At 48.8% G+C, this 23206-nt stretch overlaps 1 protein-coding gene across 3 annotated transcripts in view; it reads left to right on the top strand.

The window, feature by feature from the left end:
- KDM4A (lysine demethylase 4A) overlaps positions 1-5683 on the top strand; it is a 38744-nt gene extending 33061 nt beyond the window's left edge. For all 3 annotated transcript variants that reach the window (XM_073357977.2, XM_078854146.1, XM_073357978.2), the window contains 2 exons: positions 1089-1181; positions 2042-5683. In XM_073357977.2, coding sequence (XP_073214078.1) covers positions 1089-1181; positions 2042-2182 — 234 coding nt within the window. In that variant the 3' untranslated portion in view covers positions 2183-5683. The remainder of the gene's footprint in view (positions 1-1088; positions 1182-2041) is intronic.
- The last annotated feature ends 17523 nt before the right edge of the window (positions 5684-23206 follow it).

Genomic DNA, 23206 nt, shown 5'->3' with positions numbered 1-23206 from the left:
GCTCTAGCCTAGATGTCCTTGGTGACCCACCGTTTTATAGCCAGGTACAGATGTGTGGGCTATTCATCCCTTCCCTTCTGCACTAGAAATACAGATCCATGGGATATACAGAGAAGTGATTCCATGCAGCGGGTTGTAGGAAAAAGTGGCATCTAGTCAGTGTCTGTACCGTGAGCTAAGCCCTTCTGCCACCCCCCCTCAGCAGTGAGTCCTGCGAGTGCGACTGTTGAGCTTCCAGATGTCCTGGGGGTCATGCTGAGCCTGCACAATATGGGCAGGTTCAGACTCGGGTGTGAAAAGAGCCTCGTTTTCGGAGGTGGGGAGCACCAGCAGCGCCCACTGAAATCAGCAGCATTAGGGGTGGCTCATCACCTCTGAAACTCAGGCTGCTTCTATCTGGCTGCCTAGCTGTAGGCACCAATGTTCCCTCTAATTTTTAACAGGCCGTGTGCGCAAACTATTTCTTCCGTGCCACTGCCAAAGCGCCCAAAAAAAAAAAAAAGCCGGAGCGCACGCGATGTTTCACGGGGTTTAAAATCCATGTGCATGCGTGCACAGCTTAGAACCGTGGTAGGCGCCCGTATTTGAAAATGGGCCCCAATATTTAAGCTCCTGTAACTGAATCTGGCTGAAGCAAAGTTTTATTTACAAAAAAAACCTTGAATTTTAGAGTACTCGTGTACACCTTGTCCTAGTCTCCCAACCCTGCTGCTCAGGTAATATCCAGAGTGGCATTGAAGCACCCAGTTTGCCTGATGAGTAAAAATCCCCAGTGAGGGGCTGGCTTATTGCAAAGTGTTGTGAGAATATTCCTAACAATGGTCATTCCCTTGACCCTAGGCAGATTGGGCCGTGCAACTTCCTGCTCCGCTCAGGATTGTTGCTTGTATAAAGTCTGTTCCCAGTACTAGATATAAAACTAGCTGCTGCTACCCCCCCTCATTTACACATGACCCCATGCTATGCCAGAAAGTACACGTATATTGAAAGCTCACTTAGAGAGCCGGGAACTGAACAGGGAGACTCTGTAGTAGTGTGGGGGTCTGGCTCTTGTGACTTCGGGCAGTACAGTATGATTTGTGTGTTAGGTGGAATTTGAAGATGGATCCCAGCTGATGGCGAAGAGAGATGATGTGTACACTCTTGATGAGGAGCTTCCAAAGAGAGTCAAATCAAGGCTGGTAAGTAGTGGGGGTGTGCATACGTACTAAATGTCCACTGCATAACCGTGATGTCCACGTGGCTTCCCCTGAGAGTAGCCTGCCTTCATGGGAGCAAACCCATTGAAGTGCACAGCAAGGGCACTGCAAGGTGAGACTTGCTCTGGGAGTTTGTTTGCATTCCTTGGCTGATCTCTCTCTTTCTGTAGATACATTACTTCAGCTCACCTCTAGCTGAGGTCTGTAGCCCTTCATTGCTTGCTAACTGACAATTTATGGGACTTAAATAGTGAAATCCTGCCTCTCTGAAATAGTGAGGTACACCAGGAAGTGCCTTGGTGTCCTTGGCCTGTATCGCTCCAGTAGGCCTCACATAGTAAGGCATTAGCTCCACGACCATTCACAACCCAGGTGCATTGCTGACCTGAGAGACAGGTCCTGTGCACCCATCTGACCTAGCTCAGTTGCAACACTCGTTAATAAGCATGCAGTGTGTCTGAGTCCAGGAAGGATAGGGTGGGACGTTCATGCTGAGTGGGTGTTTAAATCTGCCTGTCTCAGTAGAGCAGAGCATGCTGCAGACATCCCGGGTGTTTAGTTTGATCTTTGAACTGACTCCTTTAAGTCTCCTTCACGCTTGGCATTGAGCTAGAATCCTTTGGCCCTCAGTGTTGTTTTTCCCATTAATAATTTCAGTGGGTCTAGTGACTGCAGGTTTGTTAAGCTGTTTCTCTCTCCATGCAGCAGTGTCACTTGGGTTTGTACATAACAGTCCCCGCGCCCCAAGTGATTTCTCTGCCATGTGGGACCGCTTGTAGGTGAGGGGTAATGAGTTAATCTGAATGGCGCTGTGGGTGTCTAACCCTGCTTTACTCTTGCAGTCAGTAGCTTCAGATATGCGCTTCACAGAAATCTTCACAGAGAAGGAGGTCAAACAAGAGCGGAAGAGACAAAGAGTGATCAACTCACGCTATCGGGAGGATTACATTGAACCTGCACTGTACCGGGCCATCATGGAGTAAGCACTGCCTATGGTAGAGAAGGAGAGATGCCAGCCTCCCAATGGATTCTAACACTCCAGTGCAACAGAGGCCAAACTTGGACATTTCAAATCCATGGGTTTTTTTTAAAAAAGGAAGCTATGATACTGTACCCTGCAGTAGCTGAAAGGAGATGGTTGGATGGTGGAACCGTTCAGCGTTGCAACAGTGGGTGGATGCCTGCCTGCAGGCTCCTCACCTGAAGTTGTCTCCACCAAACAAAGATCCAGCAAGCCAGCTTGGGAGTTCTGCCTTCCGCAGCTTATCTCCTCAAACAGTCTTTTTGTTTCTTCTTGTCTGAGCCAAAATTGACAGGTGGCAAACTCTTCTGGGGACTTCACCCAGGAATCTTGGCAGCTGCAGGAGGATACAAAGTGTGTTGTTTTTGTTGAATAATGTTCCTGATTCTGGGAGTCTCTCCCCAATGGCCACGCCTGCACCGAGCAGGCAGTATTACTGGTGCTTGACATTGAACCTCTTTTTATATTTATACCTGTGTGTTTTGTCTGGAGCAGCTTCAGTTTCTTCTTTCTCAGCATCTCCCCTCTGAGGGTGGAGCCTCAGGCTGTGCAGAGCCAAGTGGATTGGAGGCGTTTGTGTGAAGAGATGAAATGTGAAAATCAAATCCTATTGGATGAGCTATTTAACTCTCTATTTAGTTTTTTGTTCTGATTTTGATATTTTGAGACTTACTCGTGTTTAACTGTAATGGTCTGTGCCTACGTATAAATAGGAATCTGTCTGGAGCCTCCTGCAGTGCAGCCCTCTAACAAGAATGTTCATTCAGCCCCCAAAGAGTACTTGAGTGTACACTTCACTAAGGCAATAAAGTCCAAAGGGTCCTCCCTGGAGAGCCAGACACCACAGTATTGGAGATGACAGGGCAGCAGTATTTGTAGCAATCCAGCAACTTGTCTGTGGCCATGCTGCCACAGGCTCTTACCTAGGATAATTAGATCTGAGCATAGGACCCAGTTACAAGATGCACTGAACTGTACTTGTTAATGAATGGTGGTGTAGTGCCACTCAGAAGCTGAAGTACTGCCACGTTGTTCTGTCTGGCCACAGCTGGTAGAGCATCTGTTTTTAAATCCTGTGTAGAGCATTAATTGGCCACACTCTTAGTTGCATCGGAGAGACTTGACTATCCCAACAATGGAAAGCTGTCAGTTCAGGAGCCATGCATTGCGTGTATCCTGAAGATGTTCTGACATGCTCCTAGTAAAGCATTAACAAGTTAAAGCAGCAATTGTATAAGGATGTGGGGCTTTCCCACCCCCTGGGAAAGGGATTTTAGACTGTGGGCAGACTGGCTGCCTTCCAGCTGAATGGAGTGACTTGGGTAGTTTCCCTTTGAGAAAAACATCGTACAGATGTATTCAGTTATTTTCTTTTAATCCTCTTCACTGACACAGACCCATTGCTGTAGTAAAGGGACCTTGTATACACAAGACCCTGATTTATAGCAGTTTCCTCTTTGTTTAAAAAAACCCTATAAACCAAATTATTTTGAAATCTGGTGCATCAATTTGTGATTAGCAATAAAATGTAGTGTTGTGCAGTGACTTTTTATTACTTTGCTGATTAAGAGTCAAACAACAAGCTTTTTTGAAAAATGATCCTCTGTTTATACCAAAACTCGTCTGGGATCAGGATGCTGATGTGACTAGTGACAGTACAAATTTCTAGTGCTCAGGCTTGCTCTTGTGTCCTTCTCTTACAATGTGTGGGAAAAGCCCCTGTCAATCAGCATTTGGACAGATTCCTGAAAGGGACAGAGCCTTCACTTCCCAGTAACTTAATTCATTGTGGTTGGTTTCAAATGATGATGAATCATTCTGGTGAGCATTGGAATTGCTAACATGTAGAACTGGGACATTGTGAAATTGTCACAGTATCTGCAAGCGTGCAGGGTTATGAAACGAGAATCTGTTAGAGCTGCAAGTAGACAACTCCCCTCCTTTCGTTAGCCACAAGAAATGGTATCAAAAGGAAACTGCCAGCATCTCTCTGAATCTGCCCTCTAGTCTTCTAATGTACCTGGGATTCACTTTAATTCCCTCTAGACTGAATGCTGTCCTGTTCATCACTGGAAAACCTATTCTCTATTCTGCTTCCCCACCCCCAAAATGGTACCAGTTTAACTGTCTGGATGATGTACAGGCTTCCTACCCAATCTGCTATATTACCTGCATGGACTGAGTTTCCATTCTAGGGGGTGATACTACATGTCTGGTATAAATACCTATCTACAAAGAAGGCTCCCACCCTAAAATGAAAATGTAGTGCAAGGCAGCTGGGCTTGTGCCCTGCAAGCGTTCCAGTTCAGTTACGACATGCTTTGTCACCTGCCGCTCCCAGGACTGAGTGACTTTCAGGAGAGTTTCCATGCTCGGTGTTAGTTCTGGTCAGGGAGCTCTGACTTGATGTGACCCAAAGTGTTCTCTGTAAACAGACTTCAGACTGAGGGTCTTGTCGGCTGTCTGCACTGTCTTGGAAACCACTGCCATCCTTGCTGAGTTTCCTGCATCATTGGTTAAAGGAAGATTGTCCCATTTCTCATAAACTACATTGTTAAATGTAGTTAAATAAACATATATAGATGTAAATCTCATTTCAGGGAGTCCATATAATTTTTTGACTCCAAGTAAAATCTTTAAATTTTTAGACCGATTCTGTAGGCACATCCATTAATGTGCTTAAAATATAAGGGGCAGAAAATTCCCTTCCTCTGGATTCCTTCCAATCTCAGGACAAGTGTCATTAGGATGTCAGTTGGGCAGGTGCTTTTGGAATATATTTAAAATAGGATATTACTTCTAGAAAAGTCTTCAAAACACAAATGTTGATGCTAATCCACCCCGCAGGGAAGCTCTGGGTGAGAGCTATTCATTCGCTCCATTTGCTGTGGCATTGCAGATCATGGGCTGCCTCCCCTCATGCTAAGTCTGATTTTTGGTTCAGGGTGGAGTCTTCGCAAACTGTAGAATGGAACTGTCTGGATGTAATCCTGGGAAAGATTGGCAAATCAGTTTTCCTTTTCCGAACTAGGAAGCAAGTGTCCTGTTTTGCGAACTACTTATTGTAGATCCCTCTTTGTCTCCAGACTTCTAGGAGAACTCCTGATCCACAAGCAGGGCTTTCTGACAGGCAGGGAAAGTAGTTTCAATGGTTACACCCATTTTCTAAGATCATCCTTCCCAATTTCTGAATGAGACAGAGCTCCGATCTGGGGCTAAATGAGTTCTGTATTGGCATGATCAGGGATGCCTGGGATGAGAGGGGTCTCACCCTTCTCTGGCCACCCAGCCTGAGGCTTCCATATGTATCTACAGTTCCCATGCGCCACTTGGGCTCCTGTTGTCTGACCTGTCTACAGCTGTGCTTTGTTTTTTTTTTTAATGCGAACATGGGGAGAAATAAGACTCCAGCAGCCTCTGTATTTTTAATTTGATCTAGTAATAAACATAATTAACTTCAAAACAGAGAATCTCTGGACTGATTTTAAATCTTTAACAATTTTACTTGGAAATCCTCACAAGGCTTTTAATTTGTCTAGTCTTACTACCTATTAACCTCCTCCTAATCGTCCATTACACCCTCTCCTTGCATGTCTGTCCAGTGGTCACATGAAAATTTGGGTACCTTCAGTAAGAATGGGTGGTGGTTGCTGCCATTCCGGGGTTCATTCAAACTGCACTATGATCAAAGAAGCTAAAGGTAGGACGAAAGCTGTGTACCCTTAACAGTTCACCACTGTCTGGGGGTTTTTTTTGTTTTCCTGGAAGAATAATACAATGAGACGAGATTCATTCTGCCATTGTTGTAACCAGTTCAGAATCCAATATGCTGGTAAAATGCTTAGTTTTATTTAACATATGAGTAAGTTATTGTGGTCTCCAAAGCCTCTTTTCTTACCTGCCATCTCCACCCCTCAGCAAAAGGGAACCAGTCACTCAGCCCAAGCTGTTGAGCAGTCTCCTTCCTCGGGAGCAGTGTGCCTAAGCACCATGCTGGGCAGCCAGCAGGAAAGGCCCTCTGAATGCTGGAACAAACAACCCAGTTCTTTGAGTGATTGCCCATGTCTCTTCCACTGGAGATGCGTGCACACCTCATGCACAGTTGTTAGAGAACTCCCCCCGCGTGGTACCTGTTGGGGTGGCTCGAGTGCTCTGTCACTACATACCCCGATGTGCTAGTATGAGGGTGGAGGTGCCCCAACCCCCTCTTAGTTCCTTCTTAACAACAGTGACCGTTGTTGAAGTACTTCCAGTCTTGTGATCTCAAGCTAGTGGTCCTCGTTCAGTGTACAATCAGATTCTTTTTTCATTGTTAGATAGAGTGCATCTGTAGGTTTTAGTTTTTACATCCTATTTGGACCAAATTTAATTCTCAGGACTGGAGTCATGCCTTGATCTCCTGGGATCAAATCCTGTCAGTTGTGTGCCAGACCGATGTTGGTCAGTGACCTACACCCCAGCTGCCTAAAATGTTTGGAAGAGCCCACATCCAGGGCAAGTATCATGTTTGTAGACAGTTTAAGCAGGGGTGGGCAAACTTTGACCCGAGGGCCACATTGGGGTTGCAAAACTGTACGGAGGTCTGGGTAGGGAAGGCTCTGCCTCCCCAGACAGCCTGGCCCCTGCCCCCTATCTGACCCCTCCCAGTTCCTGCCCCCTTCAGAACTCCCCACCCATCCAAACTCCCCTGCTCCTTGTCATAGAATCATAGACTATCACCGTTGGAAGGGACCTCAGGAGGTCACCTAGTCCAACCCCCTGCTCAAAGCAGGACCAATCCCCAACTAAATCATCCCAGCCATGGCTTTGTCAGGCCTGACCTTGAAAACCTCAAAGGAAGGCGATTCCACCACCAGCCTAGGTAACCCATTCCAGTGTTTCACCACCCTCCTAGTGAAAAAGTTTTTCCTAATATCAACCTAAACCTACTCCACTGCAACTTGAGACCATTACTCCTCATTCTGTCATCTGCTACCACTGAGAACAGTCTAGATCCATCCTCTTTGGAACCCCCTTTCAGGTAGTTGAAAGCAGCTATCAAATCCTCCCTCATTCTTCTCTTCCGTAGACTAAACAATCCCAGTTCCCTAAGCCTCTCCTCATAAGTCGTGTTCCAGTCCCCTAATCATTTTTGTTGCCCTCTGCTGGACACTTTCCAATTTTTCCACATCTTTGTAGTGTGGGGCCCAAAACTAGACACAGTACTCCAGATGAGGCCTCACCAATGTCGACTAGAGGGGAACGATCACCTTCCTCGATCTGCTGGCAATGCCCCTACTTATACATCCCAAAATGCAATTGGCCTTCTTGGCAACAAGGGCACACTGCTGACTCCTATCCAGCTTCTCGTGCACTGTAACCCCTAGGTCCTTTTCTGCAGAACTGCTGCCGAGCTATTTGGTCCCTAGTGTGTAGTGGTGCCTGGGATTCTTCCGTCCTAAGTGCAGGACTCTACACTTTTGGCCCAATCCTCTAATTTGTCTAGGTCCCTCTGTACCCTATCCCTACTCTCCAGCGTATGTACCTCTCCTCCCAGTTTAATGTCATCTGCAAACTTGCTGAGGGTGCAATCCACACCGTCCTCCAGATCATGAATGAAGATATTGAACAAAACCGGCCCGAGGACTGACCCTTGGGGCACTCCACTTGATACCGGCTGCCAACTAGACATGGAGCCATTGATCACTACCCGTTGAGCCTGACAATCTAGCCAGCTTTCTATCCACCTTATAGTCCATTCATCCAGCCCATACTTCTTTAACTTGCTGGCAAGAATACTATGGAAGACTGTGTCAAAAGCTTTGCTAAAGTCAAGGAATAACACATCTACTGCTTTCCCCTCATTCACAGAGCCAGTTATCTCGTCATAGAAGGCAATTAGATTAGTCAGGTATGACTTGCCCTTGGTGAATCCATGCTGACTGTTCCTGATCACTTTCCTCTCCTCTAAGTGCTTCAGAATTGATTCCTTGAGGACCTGCTCCATGATTTTTCCAGGGACTGAGGTGAGGCTGACTGGCCTGTAGTTCCCAGGATCCTCCTCCTTCCCTTTTTTAAAGATGGGCACTACATTAGCCTTTTTCCAGTCGTCCGGGACTTCCCCCAATCGCCATGAGTTTTCAAAGATAATGGCCAATGGCTCTGCAATCACATCCGCCAATTCCTTTAGCACTCGGATGCAGCGCATCCGGCCCCATGGACTTGTGCTCATCCAGCTTTTCTAAATAGTCCCGAACCACTTCTTTCTTCACAGAGGGCTGGTCACTTCCTCCCCATGCTATGCTGCCCAGTGCAGTAGTCTGGGAGCTGATCTTGTTCGTGAACACAGGCAAAAAAAGCATTGAGTACATTTAGCTTTTTCCACATCATCTGTCACTAGGTTGCCTCCCTCGTTCAGTAAGGGGCCCACCACTTTCCTTGACTTTCTTCTTCTTGCTAACATACCTGAAGAAACCCTCCTTGTTACTCTTAACATCTCTTGCTAGCTGCAACTTCAGGTGTGATTTGGCCTTCCTGATTTCACTCCTGCATGCCTGTGCAATATTTTTATACTCTTCCTTGGTCATTTGTCCAATCTTCCACTTCTTGTAAACTTCTTTTTTGTGTTTAAGATCAGCAAGGATTTCACTGTTAAGCCAAGCTGGTCGCCTGCCATATTTACTATTCTTTGCACACATCAGGATGGTTTGTCCCTGTAACCTCAATAAGGATTCTTTAAAATACAGCCAGCTCTCCTGGATTCCTTTCCCCCTCATGTTGGTCTCCCAGGGGATCCTGCCCATCAGTTCCCTGAGGGAGTCAAAGTCTGCTTTTCTGAAGTCCAGGGTCCGTATTCTGCTGCTCTCCTTTCTTCCCTGTGTCAGGATCCTGAACTCGACCATCTCATGGTCTCTGCCTCCCAGGTTCCCATCCACTTTAGCTTCCCCTACTAATTCTTCCCTGTTTGTGAGCAGCAGGTCAAGAAGAGCTCTGCCCCTAGTTGGTTCCTCCAGCACTTGCACCAGGAAATTGTCCCCTACCCTTTCCAAAAACTTCCTGGATTGTCTGTGCACCGCTGTATTGCTCTCCCAGCAGATATCAGGGTGATAGTTTGTCCACCTCTGGTTTAAGCCTTGCTCTAAAAAAGATGGAGCAAGGAGACTTGTATCTCCTTGCTCTCCATCAGCACTGTTGGGCTCAGAGTGGGCTCCAAGCAAGGCACCATGAGTACAGAGTATGCCTCCTGAGACATCTCTGGCACTGTGTCCTGGCGTCCCCGGGCGATGCTCTGGAACTGCTCCCTACGAAGCCAGTCAGGACTCTGGGGAAGTCTCCTCTCTGTGAGCAGCCTGTCTACAGGACACACAGCTCACCCAGCTTCCACCTTCCTGGGTCTGACCTCGGAGCATTCAGCCTCCTCTGCCCCTCCGTGCGCTTCCCACAGCGAGTCCGCCCAGGCAGGCTCCTGGGGAAGCCAGAGGGTCCTGCCCCCCAATGCCGCAGTCAGACATGACTCTCAGCCAGCCAGTAAAACAGAAGGTTTATTAGGCGACAGGAACATGGTCTAACACAGAGCTTGTCAGTGCAGAGAACAGGACCCCTCAGCCGGGTCCATTTTGGGGGGCAGTGAGCCAGACAACCACGTCTGCCCTTCACTCCATGTCCCCAGCCAGCCCCAAACTGAAACTCCCTCCAGCCCCTCCTCCTCTGGGCTTTGTCCCTTTCCTGGGCCAGGAGGGCACCGGATTCCTTTGTTCTCCAACCCTTTAGCTCTCACCTTGCAGGAGGGAAGGGCCCAGGCCGTCAGTTGCCAGGAAATAGGGTGTTGGCCATTCTCTGTGTCCAGACCCCTGCACACACCTGCCCTCTAGGGCTCTGCAACGATCATACACTCTTATCCCGCCACCTAGATATATAAGAACTGCAGAGGGGAAACTGAGGCACCTCCACACTATTCAGAGGAAACATTAAGAACAGTTTTGTCACATCTCTCACCCTGTTGAGACCAAACTGAGCAGGGTCACTTTAGTCGATGGCCTGGGGAAGTTCGAAGCCACCAACATTCCCATGGATGCCCCAGCATCTCTCCCATTCCTTGGTGGGAGTTACACCAGGCCTTTCCAGTTTCACACCCTCCCTTAGGTCGGGGTGGTCCATAGCACTCGCATGCCGCATGTTGGAAGGTTTATGCGGCCTGTGCCCTTTTGCCACCCCAAAACCCCCAGGGGTCAAACTGGGATCAGGTCTTCTCCCAGCGCCTCAGTCTGGAGGGCTGCAATTCGGGCTCTCTTAGTTAAGAGCCCCCTCTTGACCTGGGCCACATACTGTTCACTTACAGAACTAGCATGGAGACATCCCTTTCTCAACAACCTTGTCTCCCCAACAAGCTGGCCAAACACAGCCACTTGGTTATAGGACTGTTTAACTTTCTTAACAGCTTTCACTTCATCTGAGACCTTCTCAAAGCTACCACACGGGATCTTTCAACAGGAGAGTCAGTGGATCCATTCACAACTGAAAATTTCTGGCTGTTAGGAACTGAAGCTTGTTTCTTAAATCACTTTCACACCCTTCAGCTGCAGTAAACTGCTTGCAAAGACTCCATGAGGATTCCTTTCCCTAGGGGCTTTTCTATGCAACAAATCACCCTTCACAGAAATTCTGCTCTTACCCTTTTTACCTAGGGCTTGCTCTAGAGAAACACTTTCCTGAGCAACAACAGACTTTCTGGGTCTCATTTACATCCAGAATTACCTCTGGCCCGTCTGGCGGATTCCTACACAATCCCCTTTCAGGCAAACTTACAGACTTCCTAGATAAAAGGTCAGAAGCATTCTCCTTCCCTTTGCCACACACAAGTTCAGGAATCTTTTCCTTCTTGTTATAGGCTTCCACACCCTCAGTAGGTAACACAATCACTTCATGCTCTCCTTGTGCCCTGGCTAGGATCTCACCCTGATTAGACACAGTTGCTACACCCTTTCCCAACAGCACACTAGCAACAGGCAAAATACAAGCACCAGGATTGTCCGGTCTCTGGGATTTTATATAGACACTAACTGGATGCGACCTAGTTACAGGGCCATTCTCCCGAGCAGACACAAACTTAGGACCCTTCCCCTCCTGGGCTTTAGCTGAATCCAGAACCAGCTCTGAGACAACTGCACGACCCTCAACCATCACAGGCTGAAAGGCCCCTTCTGTCTGCTCCACAGACGAAGAACCAGACACACTTTCTCCTTTCCCAGACACACAGCTTGGGATCTCATTCCCCTGGTCCCAGCACACAGGGCTGGTCACAGACAACTGCTTGGAGACCGGGGTAGCTCCCTCCCTGGGCAAGTCAACACCCCTGGCAGACACAGGCACGTTTCCCTGGCAGCGTAGGAAGGGTTGCTGTTGGTACTGGCAACTGTGGTCCCCACGCCAGCTCTGCAAGAGCATGCAGTACCGAGGCCGGTTCCTGTACCGAGGAGGCCGGTACGTTCCAGGCGCAAGCCACCGTTAACATCCCCAGTACCACCATCTCTGGGTTCAGCTAACCTATCTCCTGTCCACACTAGTTCTGCTCCACCAGGAGACTGATCCGCTTCATTAGATGTGTAAAAGGATTTGTGCCTTGTAGCAGATGGGAAGCTTCTCCTCCATCTGAGCCGGGGGCGGGGGAGGGTCCATGGATGTCACAGCAGTTGGCACATCACAAAAGGCAATGGCCTGTGCAACCAGGGGCCCCCCACCACCACACCAGTGGCCTTTCTGGGCCCTGTGGGGTGTCCCGTCCCCTGCAAGGACATCTTACCTGTCTGAGATGACTTCCTTAAAGGTGCACTGAGATCAGCACCATGCACCATGTTCTCTAACATCCAGTACCAGGACCTAGTCACTGGAAGTTGCTCAGACAGCTCAACCACGGCCAGAGGCAGACCAGCCATTGCCTCAGCATCCTGGTGCATCTTCTTCCTCCTCACCGGACAAGGCTGTAGAATTGATGAATGATTCACCACCACCAGAGGATTACAAGACTCACCAAGAATTGCTTAAGAGGGTGGCCTCAGTTTTAGATGTTGAAGTGGAAGAGGTCTGTAGGAAATGCCAAGACCTAGTGGACATTTTAGCATTTGTAGGGCCCTACCGAGAGGCGCTTCGAAATAACAAAGAATTTCTGGAATCGGTTAAAACGCTGGTAAGCCCCTTCTTCCTTCTCACCCATGGCTAAATGGGCAGAGGGCATACTATGTCCCTTCTAAAGGCTTCGAACACTTCTACTCCCCCACCTCCAGGCTCTTTGTTGGTGATAGCAAATGAGTGGGGGAGGCATGGACACCAAGCATTGACACCAAAGAGTAACGAATCAGAGACTGGACTTGTTTGGCCATAAACTATTTGACAGGAGGCCTACAGCTAAGAATTGCTAACAAGCTCTCCTAAGTTGCTAAAACTTAGTACTCTGAGAAAACATTGTGAAGTTGAAAGGCTACCGGAGGACTTCAGGAAGGAATAAGCTTTCATGGTAGAGGAGGGCAAGCTGGTGGCAAGGACAGCTCTTCAGGATAGTTTGGCTGTGGCTGACTCAGCAGCTCCATCCATGGCATCCACCATATCTATGATGAGGTGTTTGTGGCTGCAATCTTCCAATCTCCTTCCTGAAGTACAGCAGACAGCCAGGACTTGCCATTTCAGGGACTGTCCTTTTCAGAAAAGACAGATGTCAGGCTGCATAGCCTGAAAGGTACCAGGGCAGTACTGAATTTGCTTGGAATTTACACATTGGTGACAGAGGAAGCAATTTTGGCCTTAGCAGGCTCACAAATATCGGAGCTTTATTTTTCTGTCCCAAGACCTGCAAAGAAGAAGGGGCAGGAATTACATGAGGGGACCACTCATCTGCTACGACAGGTTCCTTTCACCCAGTGTCCCGGTCTAAAAACTTGCATTTTTGACAGGTTTGTCAAGGGCAGTATGCCCATACTTGCAGAACACCTTGTTCCTACCCGTATTTTTTGCCAACTGATTGTCCCACCTCCCCTGTGCTTGGATTTGCATCACATCAGATCCCTGGGTCCAAAGCATGGTGGATATGGGACATTCCCTTTCATTTGTTTCTATCCCCCCTTCTCACCCTCTTCCCCACACTCACAAGGCCATTCTTCAGCAGGAGATCCAGTCTCTCCTGGCAGGAGCCATAGAGGAAATTCCTCTACCTCGGGTGGGGGAAAGGCTTTTATTCCTGCTATTTCCTTATTCCCAAATTTTGGGATGTATAAGTAGGGGCATTGCCAGCAGATTGAGGGATGTGATCGTTCCCCTCTATTCGACATTGATGAGGCCTCATCTGGAGTACTGTGTCCAGTTTTGGGCCCCACACTACAAGAAGGATGTGGAAAAATTGGAAAGAGTCCAGCGGAGGGCAACAAAAATTATTAGGGGACTGGAACACATGACTCATGAGGAGAGGCTGAGGGAACTGGGGATGTTTAGTCTGCAGAAGAGAAGAATGAGGGGGGATTTGATAACTGATTCAACTACCTGAAAGGGGGTTCCAAAGAGGATGGCTCTAGACTGTTCTCAGTGGTAGCAGATGACAGAACAAGGAGTAATGGTCTCAAGTAGCAGTAGGGGAGATTGAGGTTGGATATTAGGAAAAACTTTTTCACGACAAAGGTGGTGAAACACTGGAATGCGTTACCTAGGGAGGTGGTGGAATCTCCTTCCCTAGAAGTTTTAAGGTCAGGCTTGACAAAGCCCTGGCTGGGATGATTTAGTCGGGGATTGGTCCTGCTTTGAGCAGAGGGTTGGACTAGATGACCTCTTGAGGTCCCTTGCAATCCTGATATTCTATGAAAGCAAAAGGCAGTTTCAGACCTATTTTTGGATCTAAGAATTAAATACCTGAAATAAACACAATTCCACATGGTTATCCTAACTTTCATCATTCCTTCTCTGGAACAGGGTGTCTGGTTTGCTGCCCTTGACTTAAAGGATAGTTACGTCCATGTAGTGATCCATCCAGACTCCACCGCAGGTTTCTCAGGTTCATAGTGAATGGAACTCCTTACCAATTCACAGTATTTCCATTTGCTTTATCAGCAAAGTACCTGGCCTTGATGACTCTATATCTGAGGGAACTGGAAATCAATGTTGTCATAAATATAAAGGGAAGGGTAAACCCCTTTAAAATCTCTCCTGGCCAGAGGAAAAATCCTCTCACCTGTAAAGGGTTAAGAAGCTAAAGGTAACCTCCCCGGACCAAAATGACCAATGACGAGACAAGATACTTTCAAAAGCTGGGAGGAGGGAGAGAAACAAAGGGTCTGTGTCTGTCTGTATGCTGCTTTTGCCGGGGATGGAACAGGAATGGAGTCTTAGAACTTTTAGTAAGTAATCTAGCTAGGTATGTGTTAAATTATGATTTCTTTAAATGGCTGAGAAAGGAACTGTGCTGAATAGAATGACTATTCCTGTCTGTGTGTCTTTTTTTGTAACTTAAGGTTTTGCCTAGAGGGATTCTCTTTGTTTTGAATCTAATTACCCTGTAAGGTATCTACCATCCTGATTTTACAGAGGGGATTTCTTTACTTCTATTAAAAGTCGTCTTGTAAGAAAATTGAATGCTTTTTCATTGTTCTCAGATCCAAGGATTTGGACCTGTGGTCACCTATGCAAATTGGAGAAGATTTTTACCAAACCTTTCCCAGGAAGTGGGGGTGCAAGGGTTGGGAGGATTTGGGAGGGAAAGACGTGTCCAAACTACGTTTCCCAGTAAACCCAGTTAGAGTTTGGTGGTGGCAGTAGAGATCCAGGGCCAAAGGATAAAATTAATTTGCACCTTGGAGAAGTTTTGACAAATGTCAAACTTTGACAAATGTGTTCCCCTACCTGGATGACTAGTTGGTGAGGGGTCCATCCCCGTCTCAAGTGCTGTCCTGTATGGCTGCCATTCAATCCACTATCAATGCACTGGGGCTTTTATTCAATGTGGAAAATCAATTCTGAATCCTGAGCGAAGAATAATTTCAGAGCACTCCTGGATGCTACACAAACCAGAGCGTTTCTGCCCCAGTCAAGATTCCAAATGCTCTGAGACCTTGTACTGGATCTAAAAGCATATTCCATTACTACACTGCTCACTTCCCTCAGACTTCTGGTGCACATGGCAGCATGTACCTACGTGGTACAACATGCCAAACTACATTTCAGGAGGCTTTAGGGGTGGCTACCTTGGTGTATCTCTCTTGTCAACATGGTGTAGACTGAGGTAATTTTGTCCTCCCTGGTCTGGTGGACAGACCTTCAGAACGTTTGTGCAGGAGTTCCCTTCATTTTGCTGCAGCCAATGCTCGTGTTGGTCACAGATGCCTTGTCCCTGGGATGGGGAGGCATACTTCAGAACCCTGCAGACTCGCGGGTTGTGGTCCTTGCAGGATATGAGGACTCAGGGAAACTACATGATATCCATCTAGCCTATTCAGCCTTCCGTCCAAGTATTCTGGGGGGTGGAGCCCGCTAGGCTATGGCTACACTTGCAGATGTAGCGTGCCGGGAGTTAACCAGCTCTCAGAGGCAGCAGCAGGGAAAGTGCTGTCGTGTGTTCACACTGTCAGCTGCAAGTGCAGTGGCATGCCCACCTTAGCAGCTCTTGCAATGCCACAAAGAGCAGTGCATTGTGGTAGCTATCCCAGTGTGCAAGTGGCTGCAGCGTGCTTTTCAAATGTGAGGGTGGAGTGTGACAGGGAGTGTGTTGTGTGTATGTGGGGGGGAGTGAGAGGGTGTTTTGTGGGGCTGAGAGGGTGTCAGCATGCTGTCTTGTAAGTTCAGACAGCAGCAGAGGGAAGGGGGAAACCCCGACATCAGCCCCCACCCCCGCCTCTCTCTCACACGCACAAATGCCTGTCTCGGCAGCAGCAGCAGCATTCCACACTGGTGGTTGCTTTGTCCTGGAGCAGAGAAGCAGCCGACTGTCAGAAACGGAGCTTTGAAAGGGAACGGCTGCAGGCATGCAGCCAAGTTCAAAACAGTAACATTTGTGGCCACTTGACTTCAGGGGATTATGGGACGTTTCCGGAGGCCAATCGCAGCGCAGTAATGCAACATGTCATCCACATGACACCCGGGCATGCCAGCCGGGGCGCAGCAAGCATTGTGCATCTCGTGGAGGGGGATTACCAGGAGCACTCCTGCTGCAGAGTCCAGGCACTCTACGTGCCTTGCCAGTGTGGACAGCTCAGGAATTGGGGCGCCCGGGGTTGAGTTAATGCACTCTGACTCGCAAGTGTAGCCAAGCCCTAGTGTTAACAGACAACACAGCTACAATGTTTTATGTAAACAGAGAGGGAGGGGTGTGTTTGTCCCCACTGTGCCAGAAGGCAATTCTCCTCTGGGAGTTTTGCAGAGCCAACTCCACCTCAAAGCAGCTTACCTCCCAGGAGTGCAGAACATGCTGGCAGATCACCTAAGCATGTCTTTCTCCACTCACCACAAGTGGTTGCCGCATCTGGACGTGACCAGGTCCGTCTTCCAGCTGTGGGGGACTCCCCAAGTGGGCCTGTTTGCAACAAAGACCAACAGAAAATGTCACCAGTTCTGCTTTGAGTAGTGTCCCTACGGGTGCTCCACGGCACCTTTGATCGGAGATGTCGCAGACCAGTGTCCGTTCGGCCCATGCATGTGTGTTGCTCAGCCCCATGCCGTTGCTACACTGAACTGTGTCAGCCAACCATCCTCAGTTCCTTCTCAATTGCACTGGCCTGAGATGGACCTTAACTAGTTTTCCAAATTGAATTTTGCCTCAACTGTGTTCTCTTAGCTTTTGTAGTTAGTATATTCTAGTAGTTATAGTTAGCTGTATTCATTTTTATATATAATATAACTTTTAGATGGTACTTCCCCACATCCCAAAGGGTATGCCTGGTTCTCCTGGATTCGAGCATTGTCTGTTGTGCTTGGAGGTAAACTTTAGTGACGGATGGTCCTGCTGCATCTTTTGCCTTGGGGAATCTCGTATTTTCCAAAAGTGCAACTTCTGGCTGGATTCTAAAATCTAGAGCCAGAAAGAACCGGGAGACAAAACTTTGACGCCTTATGGTGGAGAGCTTGCTGTATCCATCCTCTGTCCCAAGCCAGGAGTGCCCCTAGTACGTTGGTCTCTGAGTAAGTCAGCTGCCTCTTCTCTCTCTGAGCCACACTCGTCAAGGGCATCTCAGAGGAAGCCCCAAGATTCCTCTCATAAGTCTTCCAAAGTCCTTGCCCTGAGTTCTTCAGGTAGGGAATCTACCTTGAAGAAGTCGAAGTTGTTAGCTCCCCTGGATCCCATTAGTCTCCAATATGGTAACCAGAAGGTTGCTGGTTCCTCAGGTAGCGAGAGCTCTGGTAAGCATAGAGACCCTCATTGTCATTGGGCAGGCAAATACAGTAATCCTCTATTGGAGAATGGAAGGCCCTGACGGCTGTCAGATGAACTTGAATGGAGCTCAGCTAATAAACCCAAGCTCCTTAGTTCTAGAATGTAGTCCAGTGTGTCTTGCACTGATGAGGTTGTTGGTGTAACGAGTTCGAGATCACACCAGTTGGCACATCTTGTCCATTTTTGTGAGTGTGTTCTGCATGTGGACTGTTTTCTGCTGTGTAGAAGCACTCTTTTTACTTGCTGTGAACAGGCCGTTTCTATGCCCATGAGCCATCGACCAGCCATGCTTTGAGGCAAAGGATTCTGAGATTGGAGTGAAGGATCTTCCTGCTCTCTTGGGAGAGGAGAGGAAAAGCAGTGTGGAGAGTGATCAGAGAGAACACAGCCAGTTGTATCTGGTAAAGAAACCATGTTTATCTGGGCCACATCAGAATAATCAGAATAACTCTAGCCCTGTCCTTTCTTATTTTGAGTAGAACTTTAGGTATCAGAGGAGTTGGAGGGACATATACGCAAGACCTGGTGGTGAAAGGCATCCCCCAAGGATCGGTGCCCCGTCCTGGTTCTGGAGCAAAACTGGGTGCATTTCCTTTTTATCGCCATTGAAAAGAGGCCTATCTAAAAAGGAATATGTGGTGAAGTATGGTGGAATCTACCTCCCATGCTGGGTTTTGAGAGACATGCCTGCTGAGTATGTTTGTAGTCATGTTCTGAACTCCTGGAAGGTAAGCTGTCATGATAACCATCTGTGCATACTCCAATTCCAAAGCTTTATAGCCTCGGCTCAGATGGAGAGGGATCTTGCTCCCCCTTGCTGGTTTATATAAAACATTCATGATGTATTGTCCATCGTAACCTTTACTTGTTTGCCTCCGATTAGTGGCAGAAACTGGAGACAGACACATGCGACTGCTCTGAGTTCCAGGAAGCTGATGTGCAGAGTGGTTTCTTGGGGCATCCACCTGTCCTGAGCTGTGTGGCTGTCTAGATGCACTCCCCTTCCTAACCAGGAAGCATCTGTCATTATGACAACTGTTGGGGGAGGGAGAGTGAAGGGGACTATGGCACACACCTTGTGAGGATCTTTCCACCAATTGAGACATTCCTTTACAGAAGTGGATGTGGAAAGCACTGTGTGTTTAAACTGTGTCTGCTTGGTGAATAAACCATCCTGAGCCACTCTTAAAGGCATCACTTTTACAGTCGTGTGTGATCTAGAACAAAAGTGCCTGCCACCATGTGCCCCAGTAGCTGAAGACAGTCCCTGCCTGGGGTTTGAGGGCTGATCTAAATCATACTGACTAAGTTGGATAGGGACATCAATCTGTGTGTTGGGAGGGAGGCTCTCACTACTACTGAGTCAATATGAGCTCCTGTGAATTCCAGACACCCAACTCCCAATGGGATGCAAACCCCAAATAAATCTGTTTTACTCTGTATGAAGTAAACTCATTATACAGGGTAAACTCATAAATTGTCTGCCCTCAATAACACTGATAGAGAGAGATGCACAGCTGTTTGCTCCCCCAGGTATTAATTAATTACCCTGGGTTAATTAATAAGCAAAAGCGATTTTCTTAAATATAAAAAGTAGGATTTAAGTGGTTCCAAGTAATGACAGACAGAACAAAGTAAGTTACCAAGGTCAGCTAACAAGTTACTAACAAGGTCAGCTCCCAGACTGCTGCGCTGGGCATCACAAAATGGGGAAGAGATGGCCAGCCCCCTGTGGAGATAGAGGTGGTTAGGGACTATTTAGAAAAGCTGGACGTGCACAAGTCCATGGGGCCGGACGAGTTGCATCCGAGAGTGCTGAAGGAATTGGCGGCTGTGATTGCAGAGCCATTGGCCATTATCTTTGAAAACTCGTGGCAAACCGGGGAAGTCCCGGATGACTGGAAAAAGGCTAATGTAGTGCCAATCTTTAAAAAAGGGAAGAAGGAGGATCCTGGGAACTACAGGCCAGTCAGCCTCACTTCAGTCCCTGGAAAAATCATGGAGCAGGTCCTCAAAGAATCAATCCTGAAGCACTTGCATGAGAGGAAAGTGATCAGGAACAGCCAGCATGGATTCACCAAGGGAAGGTCATGCCTGACTAATCTAATCGCCTTTTATGATGAGATTACTGGTTCTGTGGATGAAGGGAAAGCAGTGGATATATTGTTTCTTGACTTTAGCAAAGCTTTTGACACGGTCTCCCACAGTATTCTTGTCAGCAAGTTAAGGAAGTATGGGCTGGATGAATGCACTATAAGGTGGGTAGAAAGCTGGCTAGATTGTCGGGCTCAACGGGTAGTGATCAATGGCTCCATATCTAGTTGGCAGCCGGTATCAAGTGGAGTACCCCAAGGGTCGGTCCTGGGGCCGGTTTTGTTCAATATCTTCATAAATGATCTGGAGGATGGTGTGGATTGCACTCTCAGCAAATTTGCGGATGATACTAAACTGGGAGGAGTGGTAGATACGCTGGAGGGGAGGGATAGGATACAGAAAGACCTAGACAAATTGGAGGATTGGGCCAAAAGAAATCTGATGAGGTTTAATAAGGATAAGTGCAGGGTCCTGCACTTAGGACGGAAGAACCCAATGCACAGCTACAGACTAGGGACCGAATGGCTAGGCAGCAGTTCTGCGGAAAAGGACCTAGGGGTGACAGTGGACGAGAAGCTGGATATGAGTCAGCAGTGTGCCCTTGTTGCCAAGAAGGCCAATGGCATTTTGGGATGTATAAGTAGGGGCATAGCGAGCAGATCGAGGGACGTGATCGTTCCCCTCTATTCGACATTGGTGAGGCCTCATCTGGAGTACTGTGTCCAGTTTTGGGCCCCACACTTCAAGAAGGATGTGGATAAATTGGAGAGAGTCCAGCGAAGGGCAACAAAAATGATTAGGGGACTGGAACACATGAGTTATGAGGAGAGGCTGAGGGAGCTGGGATTGTTTAGCCTGCAGAAGAGAAGAATGAGGGGGGATTTGATAGCTGCTTTCAACTACCTGAAAGGGGGTTCCAAAGAGGATGGCTCTAGACTGTTCTCAATGGTAGCAGATGACAGAATGAGGAGTAATGGTCTCAAGTTGCAGTGGGGAAGGTTTAGATTGGATATTAGGAAAAACTTTTTCACTAAGAGGGTGGTGAAGCACTGGAATGCGTTACCTAGGGAGGTGGTAGAATCTCCTTCCTTAGAGGTTTTTAAGGTCAGGCTTGACAAAGCCCTGGCTGGGATGATTTAACTGGGAATTGGTCCTGCTTTGAGCAGGGGGTTGGACTAGATGACCTTCTGGGGTCCCTTCCAACCCTGATATTCTATGATTCTATACCAAGCAAAATAAAACAAAACATGCAAGTCTAAGCCTAGTACATTAAGAAACTGATTACAGATAAAATCTCACCCTCAGAGATTTTCCAATAAGCTTCTTTCACAGACTGGACTCCTTCCTAGTCTGGGCCCAATCCTTTCTCTGGTACAGTTCTTGTTAGCTCCAGCTCAGGTGGTAGCTAGGGGATTTCTCATGACTGGAACCTCCTTTGTTCTGTTCCACCCCCTTATATAGCTTTGGCACAAGGTGGGAATCTTTTGTCTCTCTGGGTCCCCATCCCTCCTTCTAAATGGAAAAGCACCAGGTTTAAGATGGATCCCAAGCCTTCATTCTTCCTGGCCTGACTCACAAGAAGGCCTGCAAGTAAGCAGCCATTTACAGCCAATTGTCCGCGCTGTGCCCCAGAAGTGGTTAGTAGCAGGTCCGACTCTTAGGCAGATGTACTTGAGTGTCTCTGTGCAGCTCTCGCCCTAAGGCACCACCACCCCCTCCCAGCTCCCATTGGCCAGTTCCCAGCTAATGGGAGTTAGGAGCTGGTGCTAAGGGTGGGGGCAGCGTGTGGAGCCCTGTGGCCCCTTGCCTAGGAGCCAGACCTGCTGCTGGCCGCTTCTGGGTTGCAGCGTGGTGTCAGAACAGGTAGGGACTAGCCTGCCGTAGCCGGGCAGCACCACCAAGGGGTCTTTTAACAGCTCAGTCAGCGGTGCTGACCAGAGCCGCCACAACCTAGTGCCTTCCATTCTGTAACCCGGGTTGCAACCCATGGTTTGAAAACCACTGACCTAGAGGATCTCTAGGAGCCAGAAGGCTGCAACACCTTGCAGGGGAGCTGGAGGAGGGCACTGTGCCCCAGAGAGAGACATGACGGCTCTTCTCCCACCCCCCAGCCATGGAAATACTGAGACCTGCCAAAGCACAGAGGAGAAGGAATAGGACATGCATGGGAAGCAGTGCATTGCATTATTGCTGGGATGCAGGCAGGCATGTTGGCAGCCAGCACTCCCAGCTACCTATGCCAAAGCTTGCAGGGAGGAAAGAGCCTGGGTGTTCAGTGAGCGGGAGAGTTCGGGTCATGGGCAAATTCCCAGCCCCACCTGCCCCCTCCAGCTCCTAGTAACTCCTTGGAAATGCCTGTTTCACCTAGGGCTTCTCAGGATTAGCTCGTACTCCAGCTCCCGGTCTCACTGCTCCTTGCCTGTGTGACACTGATCTGCCCTCTGCCACCTCGCTGGGAGCTCTGGGAAGATTGTTCTCCTTCCTTCTTGCCCTGCTCCTTGGTGCTGACCTGGCACCAGCTCTAGCCCCTGGCCTCTGAGGCAGCCTTTCTTCAGCTGATGCGCTCCACGCTCCTGGCATTGCTGAGCAGCCTCCAGCGGGAATGTGCTTGACCTGGATTTATCTTGCTGCCCTGCTGTTCCCTAGCAGCACAGGACAGGTGCTGCCCTCGAGAGTGGGTGATGCACTGGCGAGGGTGGCATGGGTGGGGTGGGCAAGGGAACAGGACCCGCCTGCAAAGCCCACCTGTTTCCTCAGCTCTGCCCCATGCTGGGAGCCACGGGCAGCACGGCCAGTTCTCTGCTCGGCATTGGCCAGTGCCCAGCCTCTCAAGGGCTGTGACGCTCCGGCCCAAACCAAAGCTGCTCTCCCAATCTGGGGGGGGGGCATGACAAGGGGACTCCTCGCATAGGAGCCATGAGGTTATTGGCCCGGTGCAATGGCTGCTGGGATCCTGTGTCCTGTGCTGGGGCTTCAAGAAGGATGTGGATAAATTGGAGAGGGGGTCAGAGAAGAGGTTGGATGTTTTCCTACAGAGGGGGTCTGGGAGTTGTTTTGGAGCTGTGCTATACAGGCGGGGTCAGACTAGGGGACCTGGACTCTGGCCTGTACAAAATCTCTCTGGGCTTTGCTGCACTGCACGCTTGTGAAATGCTCTAGTGAGTCTGCAGCCACCAAATCCCTCCCAGGTTTGTATTCTCTCTGCAAGCTCAGTATTCGTAGCTGAAAACATCATGTCTGGATCCTGCGGGGGAGGAGGAGACAGTCTGGGGCTGGGACTCGAAGCAGAGGGCAGAACAGCTGCCCTGGAGCCCTGCCCTCTGGCGAGTGCTGAGCTGCCCCATTTGCCCTAGTGACAGGCTGATGACTCCACCTCGAGTGGATGGGGGCCCCCCCTTGCCTTCAGCCCCCAGGGAAATGGGCTCCCTCTGAGCCTGGGCAAACACCCCCTTCCCTGGAGCCTGGATTCTCCTGTGCACTCTCACAGTCCAGTTGGTGGAGGGAGGGGAGGTG

Source organism: Lepidochelys kempii, chromosome 8, assembly GCF_965140285.1.
Source record: "Lepidochelys kempii isolate rLepKem1 chromosome 8, rLepKem1.hap1, whole genome shotgun sequence".
NCBI classification, from domain to species: domain Eukaryota; kingdom Metazoa; phylum Chordata; order Testudines; family Cheloniidae; genus Lepidochelys; species Lepidochelys kempii.
This window is presented reverse-complemented; position numbering and strand designations above follow the sequence as displayed.